This window comes from Prionailurus bengalensis, chromosome D2 (genome assembly GCF_016509475.1).
Source record: "Prionailurus bengalensis isolate Pbe53 chromosome D2, Fcat_Pben_1.1_paternal_pri, whole genome shotgun sequence".
NCBI lineage: Eukaryota > Metazoa > Chordata > Mammalia > Carnivora > Felidae > Prionailurus > Prionailurus bengalensis.
This window is the reverse complement of record NC_057351.1, coordinates 54,451,928-54,473,283: the sequence shown is the minus strand read 5'-3', so window position 1 is coordinate 54,473,283 and position 21,356 is coordinate 54,451,928. Positions and strand designations below refer to the sequence as shown.

General features: G+C 44.3%; 1 protein-coding gene across 47 annotated transcripts in view; it reads left to right on the top strand.

Moving 5' to 3' along the window:
• SORBS1 (sorbin and SH3 domain containing 1) overlaps nucleotides 1-21,356 on the top strand; it is a 231,573-nt gene that overhangs the window by 97,964 nt on the left and 112,253 nt on the right. For all 47 annotated transcript variants that reach the window (XM_043597077.1, XM_043597066.1, XM_043597030.1 and 44 more), the window contains exons 3-4: nucleotides 13,965-14,019; nucleotides 20,634-20,702. In XM_043597077.1, the coding sequence (XP_043453012.1) occupies nucleotides 14,010-14,019; nucleotides 20,634-20,702 (79 nt within the window). In that variant the 5' untranslated portion in view covers nucleotides 13,965-14,009. The remainder of the gene's footprint in view (nucleotides 1-13,964; nucleotides 14,020-20,633; nucleotides 20,703-21,356) is intronic.

The following is a 21,356-nucleotide window of genomic DNA, read 5'->3' as shown; positions in this document are numbered from 1 at the left end:
AACCTAGGAGCTGTCACCTCTATTGCTGACATGGTTGGCTTTCCCCACTGTGTCCTGTTGGACTTCAGGGCTTCTAATATTTGGAAATTGTGGTCCTTTCCAGCCCTGACGTATTATGATACTCTGAGAGTCCTTTGGCCACATGAAACCTTAAAGACAGACCGCATCGCATTTCTTCCCCATCCCCTTTTTCTTTGATTGAACTCAATTACTGACCTTCTTACAGACAGCCAAAGGCACTGCTGTTCTATAACCTGCAAAGTTCTATACAAATGCAGGGTGCTGGGTGGAGCTACCTCAAGTTTTGTGTGTTCTCTGTCCAAGGCAGAAAGCCTTCATTCCTGGCAGTGCCCCTGCCTCCTTCCAGCAGAATCCCGGTAAACTGTTGTTATAGTAAAACAGTGACTAACTCGAGCCTTTTATTAACCAGCATTTCCACCCACCTACTACTATGCTCATTTTTGGAGTTAGAACGAGACAAATGGGAAATAAACCAATTATATCAACACGTGATCATTTATTGAATTCTTACTGTGTGCAGGCACTGCTACACGGGCGATGCTTGGTCCCATTAATCCTTACAGCAGCAGGGAAATTAGTGCTATTATTAATCCAGGGGGAAACTGAGTTTCAAAGCAGTAGGATCACTGCCTCAACACCTGGAACTATTTGCTGATAGAGCTCAATGTGAAGCATTTAATATTCTCTTAATCAGGCTCCTTAATCTAGATCTCAGGATCATCACATTAACTATAATTGAATACATAGTTCTCTTCCAACATTTTTTGTCATATTGACATGAGTGGTGAATTGTGAAGACAGGGTCATTTTATGTCAAGAACTATTCTCTTTAACATTAGTTTGAAAATGATCCCTCATTCGTCATGTTTTAGTCTATGGTAGTGGTTGTTAATTGTAATGTCTCCAGTTAGTAAGCTTCGTGAGTAATAAAGGATTTTTGACACCTTTTGTTTTCTGATAATTTCATGTCAGCCACCAAGGCAAATGGGCAAAAAATAAGACTAGCCGTGGGCAAAAGTGGCAGAGTGAGATTTAAGGAGTAAGCTCCAAAAATCAGATTCTCTCTGAGCAGCAGTTTTTGCTGCAAATAAGCAAGATAAGACAAATGTAGAAATTGTCAGCTGTGGTTGCTGTAATCAATGCTTTTGTGGAGCTTTTCACAGCCAAATGGGCAAAACAAGTTTGCTGGGAGCTGCTTTCCTGGGCAGAGAGGGTATATGTGGTTGAGGGAAATTGGAGGAGGAAGTCACAAAAAGCAGTAGATGTCCATGCATTCTCCTTTGGCCTGGCCTCAGCTCATGTACTCTCCCTGCACCAGTGTCCCCAGCCCCCCTAGTTCATCCTGTGTGCCTCAGTCAGATTGATTTTGGATTAGGAAATGTCTAAAGAACTCACCTTGGGTTCTGTGGTCTGATAGAGGCAAGTACAGATGCCTTTCCTGGATTCAAGGCCAGTTGGTGACCATGTACACCATCTACCCAATGTTATTTCCATATGCTCTTCGTAAAAGTCCTTCCCATCAACTGGATTGGACTTGGGTCTATTCTGTGTATATGCTGTGCTGTGGACTAAATACCACCTTTGTGGAACCCACCTCAGAAACCCCAGCTTAGGCGCTTTGTGAGAGCAGCTCGTGGCTAGCAAAGGACACAGAAGACAGTAAATTTTACGTGGAGTCAAGTGATACCCAGTAACATAACATCCATGAGAATGAACTGTGCTGTGAAATAGCACACCAGTTACTTTGCTTCTCATGGGGAGCTGAGTTAGAAGAGGGGATTGTATGGTTGGGGAAAGACAGACCATGTGACTTAGGAGGGACAGGAAGTTGGTACAGTCCCCTCTTAAGAGGGGAGCGGAGACTGTTTTGTTAGCCTGAAGACTCCAGCCTCCCTGTTGTTGGACACCTACTCAGAGAAACCAGCTGCGGAGAAAGTGGGCAGGAACCTTCCTGTCAAATGCTATTGATGATGATGATGAGAGCAGCTGACATTTATGGAGCACCTTCTAGTCCTGTGTTAGGCATTTGAAGTGCTCGCTTTCTGCATTTAATGCTCAGTGTAACACTCTGAGACTGCTGGCTGCTGGTATTCCCATTTTACAGATGAGGACACTGAGGCTTGGCAGGGTTAACTGACCGCATATCATGCCTCTGATAAGTGGCAGAGCAGTAACTGAAATCCAAGTTATTTTTACTTTAGAGTATCTCTACACATTTTTTTAAGGTGTGTGTGAGTAACAGGGTGATGGTGGATGTCATTGATTCGTAAAGGCTACTAGAACGTGCTGTGTGTAATTCTATTCAGTTTAGTCTCCCCCAATGAACACTTTCTGTAGAGAAGTCATTATCCTAAGAACTGCAGTGCATTCAGAAAAGGGTGCTTTTGCACATTCAGAAAAGGGTGCTTTGGTCAGCACATCCTGGTCTTTCCCACTAAGTCCTGAAGTGTTCTCTTAGCTGGCATAGTCTTACACTGGAGGGTGATTTGTAGATGCTTTTCCGTGCTGTCTTTAGTGATCATCAAGGTTTCAAAGCTCTTCGTCTTCTCCCTCCAAAGTAGGATGTAAGGTCTTGGAGGCAGGCACCATCTCTTGTTTTGGCTGATAAGCTGATTAAAAATGTTCCTTGAGATTATCATCTCTTTTTTAGGTCTGTATATTCTCTGAATAGCCTACATGTAGTAATATCTTTCTTCAGGCAGGGAATGTGTCATGCCTCTTTGAGGCCACATTGTGGAATGGAAAGAGCCCAGACTTGGGAGCCAGCACCAGGATCTGTATTCAGCTTTCTTAGTGCTTCTGCAAGACTTTTTAACAAGTCTTCTAACTCTCATTGAGCCTGGGTTTCTCCATTTGCCGTGTGGGTATAGAAACCTTATAAGGTGTTCTCAAAATGAGAAATGACACATGCAAAGTTGCTGGTTCATTTGTCTGAAGCATGAGCACAGGCTCTTGTCTAGAATGCATGCACAGTAAATGGGTCTAGATCATCATGACTTGGTTCCTTGAGACCTGACTTCTAAGAGAGAGCAACCGTGAAGTGTCTTAAAAAACATGATGCCTTTGTCGAATGTGTCCTTAATTGCCCGACTTTACATAGGAAGACAGATGTAGAAATGGATTTCTTGGTTCTTAGATGCTCCTCTAGTTCGTAAAGCTTAACGTTTTGTACAGATGAGTATTGGTACAGGTAATATCAGCTTCGTGATGAGATATACAGTGACCCTATTCATCAGTCTGTTAAAACAATAAACAAAGGGTAACAGGACTAGACAGCACCTTCTTTGCTAGAACCATTTTTCCTTTTATAACACAATTTACGATGTTTCATATTTATTTTTAAATTTAATTAGAAACACCTTATGAAATTAGATATTATTAATTTCCTTGGATAGGTGAGTAAACTGAGACTGAGCAAACTAAGGCACTTCCCAGTTTGTGCAACCCTGGCAGTTTGGATTCAAACCCTGTTCTTCTCACCCTGGATTTTTGTTGTTTTCTGCAGACACTAAGCACATGTAGCAACTGTTAGCATGGTTTCTTTTTCTATATGTGTCTTTGTAGTTGATGTGGGCTTCTTAGAGACAGCATACAGTTGAGTCTTGTTTTTTTATCTACTCTGACAATCTGTCTTTTAATTGGTGCATGTAGACCATTTGCATTCAAAGTGATGATTGATATAGTTGGGTATACATAGGGCAGCTGAAGTCATAAATGTGTGTATATATACATGCATAAATATAAAATTTCTATTTATATGAAATATATACTAGATGCCAACCTGTTTCCAAGGAGTCTGGTCTGAGAGTTGTCATGGATTTTAAAAAAAAATATTGAATGTTTGCTATGAGTTTGCTACTATATTTTAGTGATGTCAGCTTAGTTTGAAGAAAACCCATTTCAGAAATCTGCACTATGTTCTCGAATGCTTGGATGCAGCTTTTATACCTGATATATTGAAAAATTGCCTAAAACCAGCACAAAATGAGATTATGAGAATAGAGAAAAAGTAGCTAATATATAATTCACTGATTATTTAGTGACTAATGGAAGTTGGGGTCTCATGTTTATTACTGGTAGGGACCCAGGGTCTGATGAAGTCCTTGGCCTCCAAGACCTGAGTTAAAGGATCATTGATTTTGGGTCTATATGTGTTCCACCTCAGTTATTAAGCAGATACCACTAAGAAAAGAGATTTTCTCAGAAGAAATAATGTTTTCAGTGTTCCATATTGCCTCTTTGCTAGGCTAATATACATTCAGTAAAAATTGCAAAACTCCTTAAGGAAAACAAGCAATTCCTGAATAAGCCAGTATTATGAATTGAAGTATTTAAGTTATGTATTTGCAAAAGACCCAGAGTCTTTTTACTGAATGGAACTTCTGTTCCCTCATTCCTGAGCGTGGTATGGGCCTGTGCTGCAGACGTCTGTGATAGATGATGTGGTGAATAGCCTCAGGAGTTTTGTGGTTCAAAAGCCAAGATGAGAGGGAACTATGGATTGTCTATAAGAGTGGACACCTCTCCTGCCAATATCAAACCCACGCTTCTTTCCCATTCTCAGGCTCCAACCGACCCCCTTTTTAGGATTTTTTTTTTTTCAGCCACACTTAGTAACTTCTTAGTTACTAAGACTAGACCACTAGACTCTGGCCCAACCTTGACTCTTCTGAGAATTCAAAATGCCCTTGTCTATCCTTTCCCTACAAGGAGGCATCATGTAGTGACTGTGGAGACGAAAGGCATCATCTGTCTCCTGGGCTTGCCTTTATTAGTTTGAGGTTATATGTTCACAATGGAAACAGAGCTAAGATGTTTTCCTTTTATCTCATGAATTTGGGAATCTTCCCTGGTTTGAATTATCTAGATTGTCTCAATGGAGGGTTCCAAATGTGCAGGATGCTACAATTAGACACCTTTGTTTTAGTTCTGTAGACACAGCCATATTTGGGAAACACAAATGGACCAGTTTGGTATTTAAGACTTGTCGTGGTTAACAATGCATGTTTGAGAAACCATGTGTGCCCAGAGTTGTACATATAAAGGGTTTGGGAAGGAGCTCAGGGCTCTGGAATGCCATGAAGTCGGGTTTGGAGCAGGGAATTGGCAGCGAGCAGGCGTGGGGAGCAGTGGGGTACTGGGTGTGTGTTGTCACTAGGCAGCCCCTGCTGACTATTTTAAGATGAAATGTTTTGGTGCGATTGCTTCTTTAGGAAATCTGGCTGAACATCTTAGTCTTTTTATCGCCCCCCTTGTCCTCATAAGGAACTACAGGGGGGTAGTTTGGCTTCATTAAACAAAAGCAATCACTGGAGATTAATGTTGGAATCCCACATTTGGGGCATTCGCTATTAGTTCTGTGGAAGATTGCATCATGTGGGACTGTGTTCAAACAGACAGGGTTGTTAGTGGCGCGTTTTCTAGCTCGTCGCCTAGAACTTTCTGTCGAAAGTTCTGAAGATGACACAATTGCATAACAAATGCTAGGTATGAGCTAAAAAACATTACTTTTTTGTTAAAAAAAGAAATGTAGTATAAACAGTCTGGAAAATAGAAGTAAAATTTAAAAGTTACCTGTAATTCCATGCTACCAAATCATTATTAGAATTTGGGTATGTTTCCTTTCCAATATATGAAATAGGTTTTATTTTTTACATAACTAGAATCACAGATGTCCTACAAACCTACACACTGCTTTCTTCACCTAATCTTATAAGAAGTGTTTTCCCATGTTGTGTGGTCTACATAACCATTATCTGTGTAACTGTCCAACAGTCCACCCAGAGGGGTGTGTGGCCGTGTAATTGGTTTCCTGTTACTGAACACCAGAGAGTGCCCAGGTTCTCACTATTATTAGTAAAGCTGTGGTAAACATCACTGTGTAGCTTTGTTGTCATTTGGGATTCTTTCTTTGGGCTAGATTCCCCGAAAGCACAAAGGGATTGAGGTGGATAGCTCTGGATGTGTTACGTTCAAAACAGTGATAACCGTTTACAGTGTTACTGGTAGGAAAATGTCAGTGCCTTTGCCTCAGCTGAGTGTTGGTGTTTTTAAATTTGTGGACTAATTTAAGAAGTTAAAAAAAAAAAAAGACATTATTTGAATCTATTTTTTTTTTTTAAAGCTAATCAAGTTAAGTGAGCATTTTCTTATAGGTTCGTTTGTTTGCCTTTTTTCTTCTGGGGATTATTTCTTCATGCTTTTTAAATTATTTTCCTGGCAGTGAGTATGAGTATACTATAAGATAAGGATATTAACCCTCTCTATTATGTTTGCTGCAAATCATGCATTTTTTTTTAAATTTTTTTTTCAACATTTTTTATTTATTTTTGGGACAGAGAGAGACAGAGCATGAACGGGGGAGGGGCAGAGAGAGAGGGAGACACAGAATCGGAAACAGGCTCCAGGCTCTGAGCCATCAGCCCAGAGCCCGACGCGGGGTTCGAACTCACGGACTGCGAGATCGTGACCTGGCTGAAGTCGGACGCTTAACCGACTGCGCCACCCAGGCGCCCCCAAATCATGCATTTTTAAAGACATAATGTAACATATGATTACAAATTGTCACCCAAATTCTATTATCTGAAGCTCAAATAATATTGCATTTTTAAGACTTGAAACTATTTAGGAGCTGTATTTCGCTTATTGGCAATTTTGTTGGCAGCATCAACTTTTTATGTTTGCTTAAAGGCTCCATTTAAGTATAAAAGGTAAAACGTGATTGCAGATGTATTGCAATCTTTTATAATTAGTCTTCTAGCTTCAAATCTGACCCATCTCTGGGAAAGGCCTGGGATGAGAGTGTGATGATTTTAGTGGGCACTTGGGCATGGGATTCCTGAATTCTGTGATTATAAATTGGTCTTGTTAAAATGAGTTCCTTATCATCACAACTTTTTGTGGCGATTAAAAACAAAACTAAGGGGCGCCTGGGTGGCTCAGTCGGTTAAGCATCCAACTTTGGCTCAGGTCATGATCTCAAGGTTCGTGGGCTCAAACCCCGCATCGGGCTCTATGCTCACAGCTCGGAGCCTGGAGCCTGCTTCGGATTCGGTGGTGCTCTCTCCCTCTCTCTCTCTCAAAAATAAACATAATAAAATTAAATTAAATTAAAACTAAAGCAAAATGCAAACCCTTTCATTTTTATTGGGCCAGTGCATCTGGCATTAAAGGTTGAGGAGGTAAGGGAAGGGGTCTTAGTGGTGGGAAGAAACAATGACATGAACGACTTGGAGACTCTTCTTTGGGATTCAGAAGGAGTGACAAATCTGGTACAGTGGAGTTTAGGGTTTATTGAATATATGGAGATGAGCCTGGGAGGCTCATCAGGACCTTGTCTTCATGGCCGTATGGTATATTCAGGAATCTGGACTTAAATTTTTAGACCTGCATTTCCCAAAGTGTAACATCTGAGGTGAGTTGAGAAGTGTGTCTTTGAACGTTTGAAGATGTTAGCATTCATTCCTTGATTCTCTCTCCTGTGCAGAAATTATTCCTTTCTGTGGTCCCATAACACTTAGCTCAGATTGCTAGCAGAAGGGTTACCCATCATACTGTATTTCAGTGGGCCATGTGTGTCACCCTAAAATTCTGTGGTGGCCTCAAAGACTGCAGCTGTCTGATTCATGCTGGTGTCCTCTGGGCTAAGCACCATCCTGGGTACATAGCAGGCATGAAAGAAATACTGTTTCAACAGTGTCACCAGGCCAGTGTTTTAGCCACATTGTTCTTTCCTAGGAAGTTTGCTGTCTTTTTTCTGTTTTCTCTGTACTGCCCAAGCCAGCCCCTCTGAGTTCACAGGGGCTCTGTGGATCATTTTCCCTGTGGGAATTTGACACATAAGAAGTCGTCTTCCCCTGCTAAAGCCACAGTGTGGCACTATATGGGCTGTATAGGGTGGTTCTGAGGCTGATCAGGCCATTGTAATGGTCAAGGAATAAGGAGGTGGAACACAGTGGTGAGTATGAGGATGGAAGCACAGAGGTGGCTGAGGTTATGACTCACGAAGAAGCAAGAATTGATCAGGCAGCTGGTCAGGTGTGGGGTGGGAAGGGAGTGACAAGGAAAAGAGGAGAAAACAGTGTGTGAGGGACAATGATTCACTCCACCGTTAACTGGGTGCTTGCCAGGCACCGTACCAGATGTTGGGGTACAGAGAAGAGGGAGACCCTGCCTTACCAGAAGGTGCTCACTGTCTAGCAGGTTCCATGAATGAGGCCTGATTGGAAGAGCAGACACAGATGGGAAGGCAAAGTGGGGCAAGATGAGTGAAGGACTCAGCCGGCTCTTGCAGCTGGTTATCAGGACTCGGTGTTCAGTGAGTAATGGAGTGCTATTGAAAGGTTCTAATGAGGGAAATGGCACTTCCAGTCTGTGCATCGACTGTGGAGGGCTGGTTCTCATCTGGAATTCTGTATCTGTTGCCAAGGGGCCAAAGGCTGAAGATGGCCTGAGGAGGAAGAAGAGGGATAGGGGACTTAGTAGTAGGGGTAAAAAGACCAAGAGAAACTTTATCTGAATCCGTTTTTGCACCCCAGTAAGGACATGGATTAGATTTCTGATTTAGGAACCTTTGTTTTGTAGCCACAGAACCCAGCCATCCCAGGAAAACTCAGGAAATTATAAATGAATGAAATCAGTAAAAGCACAGCCACCATGGTTGGAGTGAAAGGTGGGGAACCGGTGGGTGGGTTACGTGCACTGTGGCATGAGCGTCCTTCCAAAACAGGCAAGAAACCAGGGAAATGGGCTACGTAACCTGGCATGGATCCTTCCAGCTCTCCCATTCCAGATGAAATCCTCAAGGAAAAGAGCATGAAGAAGGAGAGGGATGAGGACCCAGTGCAGGGTCTGCTAGGTCTTTAAACTCCTGGAAGAACTATGGAGGCCCTGTTCTAGAAAGAAGATCCTCATGGGCTGACGTAAACCAATCCACGGTGACACTTAGAAATCAGGACCTGGAAGTTTTATGGGAGGAAGAAGGAGTTAAGTGTTTTAAATTCAGTGGAAAGGTCAGCGAGGCCCCGGCCAGTGCAGAAGCCAGTGTTGGGCTTGGCCGTGTGTGCACTGGAAACCTTTCTGAAGGCCATTTCAGATAATTGGTTAGAGCGGAAACCAGTTGGAGAGACTCCAGGAGGAAATGAGAGGATGTGGGGGATGGCCTTTCTGATGTGTTTTCCTATAGTTCCCTCTCCAGAAGCATGGCTCTTTTCACAAAAACGGTGTGTTTGTTGTGTTTTGAGCCCCCAGCTGTGTCATGAGATTCCAGACTGAAGTTAATGTCAGGGTCGAGTTTATCCTATCTTTCTCCCCTTGAAAGGAAGTGTCAGCGACTCAATGTTTATCCTTTCTGGCTTTCTGAAGAACCTTCTGCACCCTCTCCAGCAATGTAGAGTGTGCATTTGAAGAGACATGACCATTAATAGAGATTAAGAAGAGGATGAACTGTCAAAAAATTGGAGAAATTTGGCTTTGCTGGTGGGTCAGCAAAGTATAAAAAGCAATAAGTCCAAGCATTTATTCTGGGGCTTTGTGAGCTATCACTGTTCTTTTCAAGCCATTGGAAGGAAGTAGCTGCAAATATATCAAATCAAGTCCCAGATGGGGTTCAAAGCCAGAGTATGGTTTGGTTGGAATGGGGAGCTAGCTTGCTTTTAGGCAGCTACTGTGGATTTAAGGAGGATCCTGGTTATCTTGAAGTGAAGACTCCAAAATTAGGTTCTAAAGGCTGACTAGAGACAGGGACAAAGTTCATGACTGAACGCCATGAGGATGACAGTGTCTCTCCTATGGAAACTTAAAAGTGTGTGTGTGTGTGTGTGTGTGTGTGTGTGTGTGTGTGTGTACACATGTCCTTATGTACATACGTGGAGAGAAACAATAGAAGCCAAATCCCATGGGCACAGGAGAAGCTGGAGCACCCTGTGTGAGAGGTCAACCCGAAACTCATTCTTTTCCCAGAATCTTTGCTGGACCTTGAGTTCATTTTTACAAACTCAATTCTTCCCTTGTTATATATCCCCAAACCATCCATATAAGGAAGGACCTTCTTTCCTTCTCCAATAAACAAGCCATATTTAGTTATTGGATCCTATTTGAGCTGGAAGCATGAGTATAATTTTTGCTTTTTAGTAATTATTCACTCTGTGTCATCAAGACTTATGTCAGAATTACAGGGTTATGGAATTAGGGAGGGACCATGCGGAACCATTAATTATCCAGTTGTATTCTTAACAAGTCTGGCTACTTCACATCTTGTTCTTCTGTTGGAATGTCTGTGTTGATGCTGTGGCCCTTTAACCAAGTGCTGTAGGTCCTGACTGCCCAAGGCATGGAATGGCCACTTGACCTTCGCTGGCCCACCCAAGCTGTGACACTGTGTAGGTTCCTGCAACTCACAGTGGGATCGCTGTCCTCCGGCAGCGGTATGGTTTTGTCACTAGGTGGCACTGTTCATCTTTTTGGCTTTTACCCAAAGGTACCTGCTTCTTTTGGAGGGGCTTGTGAGAGAAATTCCAAAGACATGCCATCATGTTCTCAACCACATCAAACTCTTTACAGCTTAGTTTTTAAGTAAATATTAAGTGTCAGGGGGTTTTATGTAAAATAAATTCTCACATTCTACATATGATTTTAATAGCTTGCATTATTTCTAAATAAACTGCAGGGACTAGACTATGACTTTCAAGACTGACTTTCAGACTCCGTTTGTGCACCTTCCTGGTCACATCCTCACCACCCTGACTCAGAGCTGTTCAGGTTGTAGAGACAAAACCCTTTACTGAGCCACATGGGATTCAGATCCAGTTGGCCTTACTTCAGGGGAGAGGAATGAAGATCCTCCTCTCAGAATGAAACCTTGGGACCCGCCCCCCCCCCCCCCTTCTTGTTCCGGTCAAGATTCTCGGGTTGCAGATGACCAGAAACTGCCTCCGGCTAACTCCAACTGAAGAGGGGGTTTGTTGGTAAGATCTTGGGTCGTTCAGATTTGTGGAGGCTGGAGAACTGCGCCCAGAACAGGGGCAGGAATTCAAGGAGGCTGAGTCGGATGGAATGAGAGCTGAAATCAGGCCCTGACACGGTCTGGATGGGATGTCGCTACAGTCACTGCCGCCACTGATGAGGACTGGACGCTGGGTGCCCTCCTTGGCACAGCTGCCACTGCCACCCTTGCTGCAGATTTTATTTTACTTTAAGTTACCCCCTCCATGTGTCACCTGCTGCAGATTCAGTCACCAAATGAGAGCTGGCAACAGAATCTCCTACCCAAAAAGTCTGTCTGGAGCCGCTGCTCACCTGTGCATGGTCGTTTTCACCTATTACTGTCATTCTAGTTCTTAAAATGTTCAAATAGTGTCCTGCCACTCTGGGCCCATTCTCCTTCCATCTTACAGTCCAACCACTAAATGGTTAACCCCTGGCATGGGGTTGGGGCGCAGCTCCCAGAGAGTGCTAAAGTGGTATCTTCTGTGGTTGCTGGGCACTTGTGGCAAAATGATGGTATTTGGGATATTTTCCCTGACCGTATGTACTTCAGATCAGTTTGTAAGCAAGTGTGGGGCTGACACTTAGAAATTTCTAGTATCTGTATTGAAAAGTATTAAGTGTGCAAAGGGCTACCTGTGGATGACAGTGATTTTCATCATGTGTGAGTTGCGGCATCTTTTTTGCTTGATTCAGAAGACATCTCCATTCATCTCTTTCCCAGCCCGAGAATGCTGTTGTGCCATGTACTTATTTTTAAATTAAGATGAATTAAACTAAACTATACAGAGGGAATCGGTGCGTGAATTATGGACGGTGATTACAAAAAAATATGATATAGCCATTAAATAATGGATATGATAACTGTGTAAAAATCAAGAGAAATGTTCAGGAAATCTTTAGTTTAAAAATTAAAGCACAAAGCCGCCAGACATTAAGTTTACAACTACAAAAATGCTACTTGTTGAAGATAAAGGTTAGAAAGGACTATAAAGAAAGAAAATACATTTGATTAAGGTAGCTTCATGGCTGAATCAAAAACATGTCTTCAATCACTTTAAAAGTTGAACAAAACCTTAATGAAATTATTAAAGTTATTTTATAAATAAAAATGGGTGCCATGATGACAGCCTTTTTGGTCTTGGGAGGCAAACTGGGGTATCCTAAAACCGGGCTTGGGCACCACTGGGGTCTACAGAACACAGAAGGTTGTGTTCCTTAACTGAAAGAGCAAATGTTTCCACAGGTCGGGGGGAGGGGCGGCTGTTGAAGGTCACAGATAGTCTCAGGTGTATTTGACAGTGTCAGAGACAAGCTACCGCTGATTCGGGCCGCAGAGGACTTAGAATGATTTCCTTTTTGCCCCTAGCATCCTACTCAGCTCCAAGGACAGTAAGCAAGGCAGCGGCCCAGAGAGGAAGCCAGTGCCTGGCTTCCGTGTGTTACAAAGGAAACTAACACAGGTCTCCTTGTGCAGACCCTCAGACCATACCATGGCCTTCTTATTACAGGAGTCATGAACTAGAGAGTTGATGTCCTCTCCCTCATTGCTTCTCACATTTTAAAGTGCAAAGAGACCAGCTGGGGATCTTGTTAAAATGCAGATTCTGATTGAGTTGGTGTAGGGTCAAGTCTGAGTTTCTGCATTTTTAATAAGCTCCCAGCTGATGCCAGAACTGCTGGTCTGTGGACCACACTTTAAATAGCAAGGTTCCGTATATCCTGAAGGCTCGCTTTTCAGATTTCTTTCCAATATGTTCAGCTAGACCTTTTTATTCAAATGTGTGCTTTGAAAAGTATAGAATGTTGTTGAGAGATGAAAGACCTGCACAAAGGGACGGAGAGTCTATTCTCATGAATTGAAAAATCCAGTTGTTAAAATGTTAATTTCCCTTCAGCTGTATAGATTCAACATGATCCCAATCAAAAGGCCAGCACCGTTTCTATTTTGTTTTGTTTTTGGTAGAAATCGGTAAGATTCTAAACTGTGTGAAAATGTGAAGGATCTAGAAGGGCCAAAAATGATTTTGAGAAAAAATGAAGTTGGAAGACTGACACTACCTGATTTCAAGACTTAGGCTAAAGCTAGGGCAGTCAGATAGTTAGTTATGGGTTAAAGTCAGATCAGTGGAACAGAAGAAAGTCCAGAAATAGACCCCCACATACGTGACTAATTCCCAAATTGTGGTATGCTAAGTGAGAGAAGCCAGCTGCAAAAGATTACATACACTGTGATGCCATGTGTAAAATGTTCTAGAAAAAAGGGTTAAACTATAGTGATAGAAAGCAGATCAGTGGTTACTGAAGACTTGGGAGGAGACCATAGTGAGTGAGTAAGTAGAATGCATTCCCACCTTGGGGCCCAGAGTGCACAACCTTCAGGTCAGTCTGTTTAGGTTCCACTACCAATCTGTGCCCCTCTCTGTACCCCGGTCTCCTCATCTGTGCAAACTAATACAGTGTCAGTGCTTACCTTGTAGGGTCATTGGGAAGATCAAATGAATATATTTGATGCATCAAGAACATTTCCTTGTTCATAATAAGCTAGGTAAATATAGCTCATTATATATACGTAGCTTATTATTCTTTGATAATCAGTTTTTGTTGTGATTTTACCTCTTTCTCACAAAATTTGGTTCTTTCCTTCACCCTCTCCTTGATCCATGTGCATTCATGGAACTTGGGGTTTTTAATAGAATCTTAGAACTGGAAGAGGTCTTGGATAGTATCTTAACAAAGTACGGGTGACAAAATGGAGGCCAAGGAGGTTGAGTGACGTGCCCAACGTCATGTTCCCACGTAGCCAACCAAGAACTAAAGGCATGGCCAGGAGACTCCTCGTTCCGCTCTGTTTTATCAAGGATTATGTATGGTGTTTGCATTCTTAATGTAAACCATTGGGACTTCTTGTGAACCCACCATTCCTCAATTCTGTTGTGTTGGTGTTTGTTTTTCTGCAGAGCAGTTCAGAGCCCCAGTTGCAGAAGACTTGTCCTGTTACCACCATGAGCTCTGGTAAGTCACTTTAAATCCTGTCTTTCTCTTCTGAACATATCTACAAAACTGGGTGGTTTACCCAGATTTCCCGTCTACTCTTAAGGCCCCAAATGCATTTCATTTTTTATTTTTTGAGACCTGGGTAAGCATCAAAGCTTTGTCGTAAGTCGTCATTGCTACCATCACCTTCGTTATTAATGATTTAATGAGCACCTGTTATGTCTTAAGAACTATGATCTACATTTCGCATGCACTATGTCCTAATTTTTATATATTTCTAATTTTTAAACAACGTTATTGAGATAAAATTGGCATAAAATGAACTGCAGATATTTCGAGTGTACAACTTGATAAATGTTGACATATGTGTACACAGTGGCATTATTTAATCCCAGTGACTACAGCAAAAGTAAACAGATTGACCATAACTGCTCCAAGGAGTGAGCTGTTCTAACGTTTTCTTCATCGAGGCTGGAACAGCAGTTTGCTTACATTTTTGCTATGCCTTTGGTAGTAACAATCAAGACCTAAGGAAATGAACAGTTTTTAGTATTTTTATTATTTATGAGAGAGGGAGAGTGCACATGGAGGCACAGGGGAGGGGTGGAGGTGGGGAGAGAGAGAGAGAGAGAGAGAGAGAGAGAGAGAGAGAGAGAGAGAGAGAGAATGAGAATCTTAAGCAGGCTCCACGCCCAGCATTGGACACAGGGCTCCATCTCATGACTATGAGATCATGACCTGATCTGAAATCAAGAGTTGGACGCTTAACCTACTGAGCCACCCAGGCGCCAGCCCGAGTTTTGAGTATTTTTAGTTTAAAGCGGGGATAGAAAGCACGGGCAAGGGAAGACAGAGAAGGGAACAGGTCCCCACTCATTGTGTAGCCAAGTACTGGCAGCTTTCCAGCCCAGAATTCAGGGCAGAGAAGTTTCCATCTGGAGACTAAGGCCCACCTTGGCTTCTGAGCATGCCCTACAGCCTCCTGAGACCTGTAGGCTGAGGGGGAGTTGGGCAGATGACCAAGTCGTAGCTCATTCAAAAAGGTCTCCTGGGGGTGCCTGGGTGGCTCAGTCGGTTAAGCGCCCAACTGATTTCTGCTCAGGTCATGATCTCACGGTTCATGAGTTCGAGCCCTGCGTCGGTCTCTGTGCTGACAGCACAGAGCTGGTTTGGGATTTTCTCTCTCTGTCCGCCCCCCCCCCCCCCCCCCCCGCTCACATGTGCGCATGTGCTCTCTCTCTCAAAATAAATAAATCTTTAAAAGAAAAAAGGTCTCCTAATTCTGCATTCTCTCTGGAGTGTTAATCTAATCTCTGTCCATTAAAAACAAGCCTTTCTCGGGAGTCTGGGTAGCTCAGTCAGTTGAGTGTCCCAACTTTGGCTCAGTTCATGATCTCATAGTTAGTGGGTTCGAGCCCTGTGCCGGGCTCTGTGCTGACAGCTCAGAACCTGGAGCCTGCTTCAGGTTCTGTGTCTCCCTCTCCCCGCCACCCACCACTCCCCGCACTCTGTCTCTCTCTCTCTCTCTCTAAAATAAATAAACATGAAGAAAAAAAAAATAAAAAGCCTTTCCATTTATTGACACACAGTGCCCTGTTAGCCAAATCCTAAATTGTGCAGGACAGCATGTGCTTAGGACAGAGGATGGCTCCAGGTGGAACAGTGCAGGGCCTCAACTTGGCTTCCTCACACACCAACTGTATGGCCTCTGGCCCGTGGGGGCCATGTCAGCATTCTCCTCTGTGAAATGGACATCATGAAAGCACCGGCCCGCCCAGACTTTGTGAGGATGAAGTGAGGCAGTGCTTCTCAAGTACTGTGCCCGCGGCATCAGCAGGGTTGGGTCCTCTGTTGTCAGTTCAGCTCACATGTCCTCCTTGAGAGGAGGGGAACTCGACTTGTCTCTGATTCCCTGAGCGCTTTTGCTGCACATGTAGATGCCACACACTTTCTTTTTCCCTCCACGTGGAAGGGAGGTACCTGGGTACCTCCAGGAGCTCCTGCTTTGTAACTCATTTTTTTTCTTTTTGTTTGCTTGGCTTTTTGGTTTTGCTGTCATGTAAAACAGGCCAGGGCTTTTATTTTTTATGTATTTTTTACTTTTCTTTCTTTCTTTTTTTTTTTTTTAACTTTTGCCCTAAAATTTCTGGCTCTATCAGAGTTCGCCTAAGCTGGCATTGCTGCTCCTGGCACGCTTAACGGTAGAAGGAGGAAGAAGGGAGGGCCCCGGCAGGAAGGTGAGGGTGAGGATGGGCCTGCGGGACTTCTCCCAGGTTCGCTGTCAGGCGTGGTGCGAGAAGGCATTTCATAGAAAGAGTCTAAAAAATCCGGACCCTTTGGCCTGATAATCTCACTCTTGGGAATTTCCATCTTAATTCAGAGGAAACAAAAACATCACCCGCACGAAGGTGGGGAGTGAGCAGGTTCCTGATGTGCATTTGTTTGATGGAATATTATGCCACTATTGAAAGTGATCATGAAGGGCACCTGGGTGGCTCAGTCGGTTAAGCGTCGGGCTTTGGCTCTGGTCATGATCTCACTGTTCGTAAATTCGAGCCCCGCATCTGGCTCTGTGCTGACAGCTCAGAGCCTGGAGCCCTCTTCAGAGTCTGTATCTCCCTCTCTCTGACGCTCCCCTGCTCACACTCTCTCTTTCAAAAATAAATAAACATTAAAAAGAAATAGATCGTTAGGAAGAAAGCAGCTGTGTAGAAAACATTAGTTTTAACCTTTGGTGGAAAGAGAAGCATGAAAATGATGGCACTTTTTTAAAAAAATATTTTTATTTATTTAGTTTACATCCAAGTTAGCATATAGTGGCACCAATGATTTCGGGAGTAGATTCCTTAGTGCCCCTTACCCATTTAGCCCATCCTGCCTCCCACAACCCCTCCAGGGGTTGTTCTCTCTGGAGAACCCTCCGTTTGTTCTCCATATTTATGAGTCTCTTTTGTTTTGTCCCCCTCCCTGTTTCTATATGATTTTTGCGTCCCTTCCCTTTTGTTCATCTGTTTTGTCTCCTAAAGTCCTCATATGAGTGAAGTCGTATGATATTTGTCTTTCTCTAATTTCACTTAACAAAATACCCTCCAGTTCCATCCATGTAGTTGCAAATGGCAAGATATCATTCTTTTTGATTGCCAAGTAATACTCCATTGTATATATATGCCATATCTTCTTTATCCATTCAGTAATGCATTCTTTTTATTCCGAGTTTGGAGGAGGCTGCCAGTCACTGAGGGGAAGTGCTTTGCTCATGTTATCTCCTTGCATCCTCCTGGCAAACCCACAAACATGAGCATGAGGTACCAGTCCCATTCTGTAGATGGGGAAACTGAGACCCTGAGAGATTCATGATTTACCTGTGATAACCAGCTAGTGTGTAGTGTGAAGTTTAGGCAAACCCAGGCTGTGGACACCAACACACGATGTCGCAGAGGTCTGAATCTGAGGCGATGGAACTATTTTGCATATTTTCTTCAAGTCTAGCTATATTTAATGAAAAGAAAGAAAGGAAAGGAAATACGTGGGGCTGGGCCTGGTGGCAGCTCAGAGGCTGCCCCAGTGCTAGCGTAGGGAGGCCTGAAGCAAGGCCTACGGCTCCAGAAAGGAGACAGTGAAGACGAACTGGGGCAGGTGCACGGGGAAGGGAGAGTTACAGAAAGAACAAGTGGGGTAATGCAGCTTCGGTTTCTGGCCTTCTTGCCAACGCCCTCCTTCCACCCATCCCTGAAATGTAGGTGCAAGGGAGATAATGGCATCTGGGAGAATTAGCCTTCATCTGTAGGTGGACAGGGCAATGAGCAGGACAGAACCTACGGGCCAGAGTCAGGAGGTCTAGGCTGCCGGCGGGGAGGGGTGGTGGCCCTGCTTGGGTCTGGATCCAGGAGCATCCAGGCTGGCCTGTCAGTGAGGCTGATTGTTGAGAGCCTCGGTAGGTGACCCAGTCTCAGCCAGATGAGCTACTGGGATTTGGGACAGGGCTTCAGGCCCAGCATTTGGGGAAATAGCATATAAGTTATTTCATATAGAATATATTTAGTTTGTATTTATAGAATATGTAGGAGACATTTTTTATTTTAAAATCTCAAAAATGTTTATCCCTGCTGGGGTCAAGAAGATGCCCTGTGGGATGGAGCAGACCTGAATTCAAACCGCAGCTTAGTGATCTTGGGCAGGCCTGGCATCCTCTGTGGACTTCAAATTTCTTACCTATAAGATAGGAGTCCCTAACTCCTAGCTCCAAGGGACTGGGTCTGAAGTATAAAAATGAGATGCTAATTATGGAATGCTTAGTGTGGAACCTCAGATCCAAGCAAATAGATATTTAAAAAGCCATAGCTGGGGCGCCTGGGTGGCTCAGTTGGTTAAACGTCTGACTTCGGCTCAGGTCATGATCTCGCAGTTCATGAGTTTGAGCCCCACATCAGGCTTTCTGCTGTCAGTGCAGAGCCTGCTTTGGACCCTCTGTGTCCGTTCTTCTCTGCCTCTTCCTTATGTGCATTCTCTCTCTCTCTCTCTCTCTCTCTCTCTCTCTCTCTCTCTCTCTCTCTCTCTCTCTCTCTCTCTCTCTCTCTCTCTCTCTCTCTCTCTCTCTCTCTCTCAGAAATATTAAAGGAACACCTGGGTGGCCCAGTCGGTTAAGTGTCTGACTCTTGGTTTTGGCTTAGATCATGATCTCACGGTTTCTTGGGTTTGGGCCCCACATCGGGCTCTGCACTGACAATACAGACCCTGCTTGGGATTCTCTCTCCCTGTCTCTCTTACCATTCCCCACTCATGCTGTCTCTGTCTCTCTCATAATAAATAAATAAAAATATATTCAAAAATAAATAAAAAGCCATAGCTGTTATGATTCTGTTTGTGGCTTGGTGGCTCCTTTGCTGTCGGGGGGCGGGGGTGGGGTCACTCCAAGCACGCTGGTCACAGGTCTCAGGGTGGCAGGTTCTGTCTGCCCACCTGCTTGCCTTCTTGGGCCTGCCTCTGTCAATTCAGGAAGGGGGGACTTGGTGGGGGCTTAGGCTGCTGGTGGGTAGCTGGGGTCTCTCAGTGCCTCCAGCTGGGCAGAACTCAGAAACGTCTTAGCTGACCTAGAAGAAGTGACGTTTGAGGTGAGCCTCAAGGATGCACGGGATTTCCCCAAGGTAAGGAAAGAGGAGGAGGCATTCCTGGCATGGGCCTTGCCCGTCTGGAAGTATCTGACATGCTGGTGGTGGGAGGTGCGGGGGGAGGGGGGGTGTTGTGAGGAGACGGGGGGTGGCAGGCAGCTGAAGAGGGAAATGCAGCAGGGAAAGGCTGGGACCAGTGGCTGGAGAGCCCAGAATCCAAGCTGAGCTGCCCAGGCTTTGTCCCTTGAGGTAGCTGCTGGCCAGTGTGGCTTGTGTGTTTGCTTGCTTTTAATTATCAGAAAGGTCAGTTAATTTAAATATAATCAGGTAGGCCAAGGTACACGTCATCCAACTTACTAAAAAATTAGGTTCTTAACAATCATTTGTGCATTTGGGGGAATTTGGAATACATTTTTTTTTCCTCATGGAAATAATTTAAATGAATGAATTCCCAGACTAAATCCCAATATTTTCATTTTCAAAACAGAGGTGAAATACCCTCTACTTACAGTAGAGGGGTTTAAGAAGATACTATTGCATTGAGCCATTTTGCTTTCATCTGTCCTGCACCCTGAGGCTCTTTAACCCGGAAAGGGCCATGGTTAGATCAGGAGCTAGACGGTTCTCTCCAGACGTAGATTGGCAGTGGGCATAGAGAAGGGACAGAATGGAGGTGGGGCGTGGGGAGGCGGTGGTTGGGGAACCGTGTCATCTCCGGGACAGAAACCCAAGAGGCTCAATGGGGGGTAGTGGGCAGGTGAGGAGGGGCAGTGTCCAGAGACATTGCAGGGGAGGGATAGCATGCCTTTGGTGCCCGGAGATGTGGGTGTGGAGTGAAGGAAGGTGTCAAAGAACCTGAGGTCTCTGTCTGCTGACAGCTCTCACTCTGGATGCCCAGGGATGCGTTTGAAGCTAGTCTTCGAGTCGGCTTGCCAGTGAGCAGCTAAGCTTTTGTCATTCGGGAGATACCATTTTGAGGGAATTAAGCAGATTTTTATTTTATTTTATTTTATTTTATTTTATTTTATTTTATTTTATTTTATTTTATTTTATTTTACTTTTTAAAAATTTATTTATTTTTGAGAGAGAGCAAGTGGGGGAGGGGCAGAGAGAGAGGGAGAGAGAATCCCCAGCAGGCTCTGCAATGTCAGCACAGAACCCGATATGGGACTCAAACTCACAAACCATGAGGTCATGACCTGAGCTGAAACCAAGAGTCGGACTCTTAAATGACTGAGCCACTCAGGTCCCCCAGGCAGACTTTTTTTTTTTTTTTTTCTAATGTCAGAAATGAAGCCACAGCAGGGAGGCAGGAGAGTTTGTCATCTTCCCATCCCCAAACAGCTTTTGTGTTCTCTCCTGGTTCAAGCCATACCACATTCTCAGAGTTCTCCCGTGGTGCCCAAGGGGGCCCTCCTCAGGCCCTGAGAAAGCCTGCCTGTCCCAGCATATGTCACATCAGCAGGACTCAATAAATGTTGGGGGCACATAATCCCAAGCCTGTGCTCTTTGTGTCTCTTTCAGAATGTGATGTTGGTGTTTCTAAAGCCGTGGTGAACGGGTTGGCGCCAGGCAGCAATGGGCAGGACAAAGGTAAGGTCTTGAGGGGAAGCCCGGCTGGTACCACAAGGCAGTTCTACATGGAGCAGAGTATGTTGGGCCTGGGCCACTGGCCTGCCATGAGCAGTCACTGGTCGAATCAGGTCGTGAACTGGAGACCTGTTTCTCACGCCAACATTGAGCATGTTCTTGCATCTCGTGGGTCCAAGGTCGCTCTTTTCCACTGTGAGGTGACATGTTAAAACCTGTCCCCCACTCATAAGATGTGAGTAACAACAGGTCAAGTACACCGACTGAGGCCTGTGTCACGCCTGGTGTGAATGGCATTTATCGGCCTGAAGTCTCTCTCACCCCGCATTTTACCTTCACCTACGGTAAATAGTGACACGCTCACAGTCCTGACCCTGAGGCAAGACCCTCTAATGCTGAAATAAGTTATTTCAGTGGCATTAGTTTCCTGTGCATCTTCGATTTTCAGGTTTTAAACATTTTCGGACAAAAGATTTAAGTGTGAAGTGAATTATGGGTAAGATGACCTTTGAGGTCCCGTTTGCCCTGTGGTCTCTCATGGTCAGTGTCTCAACGTGGCTGCCCAAGTAGCCGGGCAGCAAGGCTCCCATGTCACTTCTGCAGTGTGTCGTGGGCAGAGTGGTGAAGTACCTTGCTTCTGCTGCTCACAGACAGACA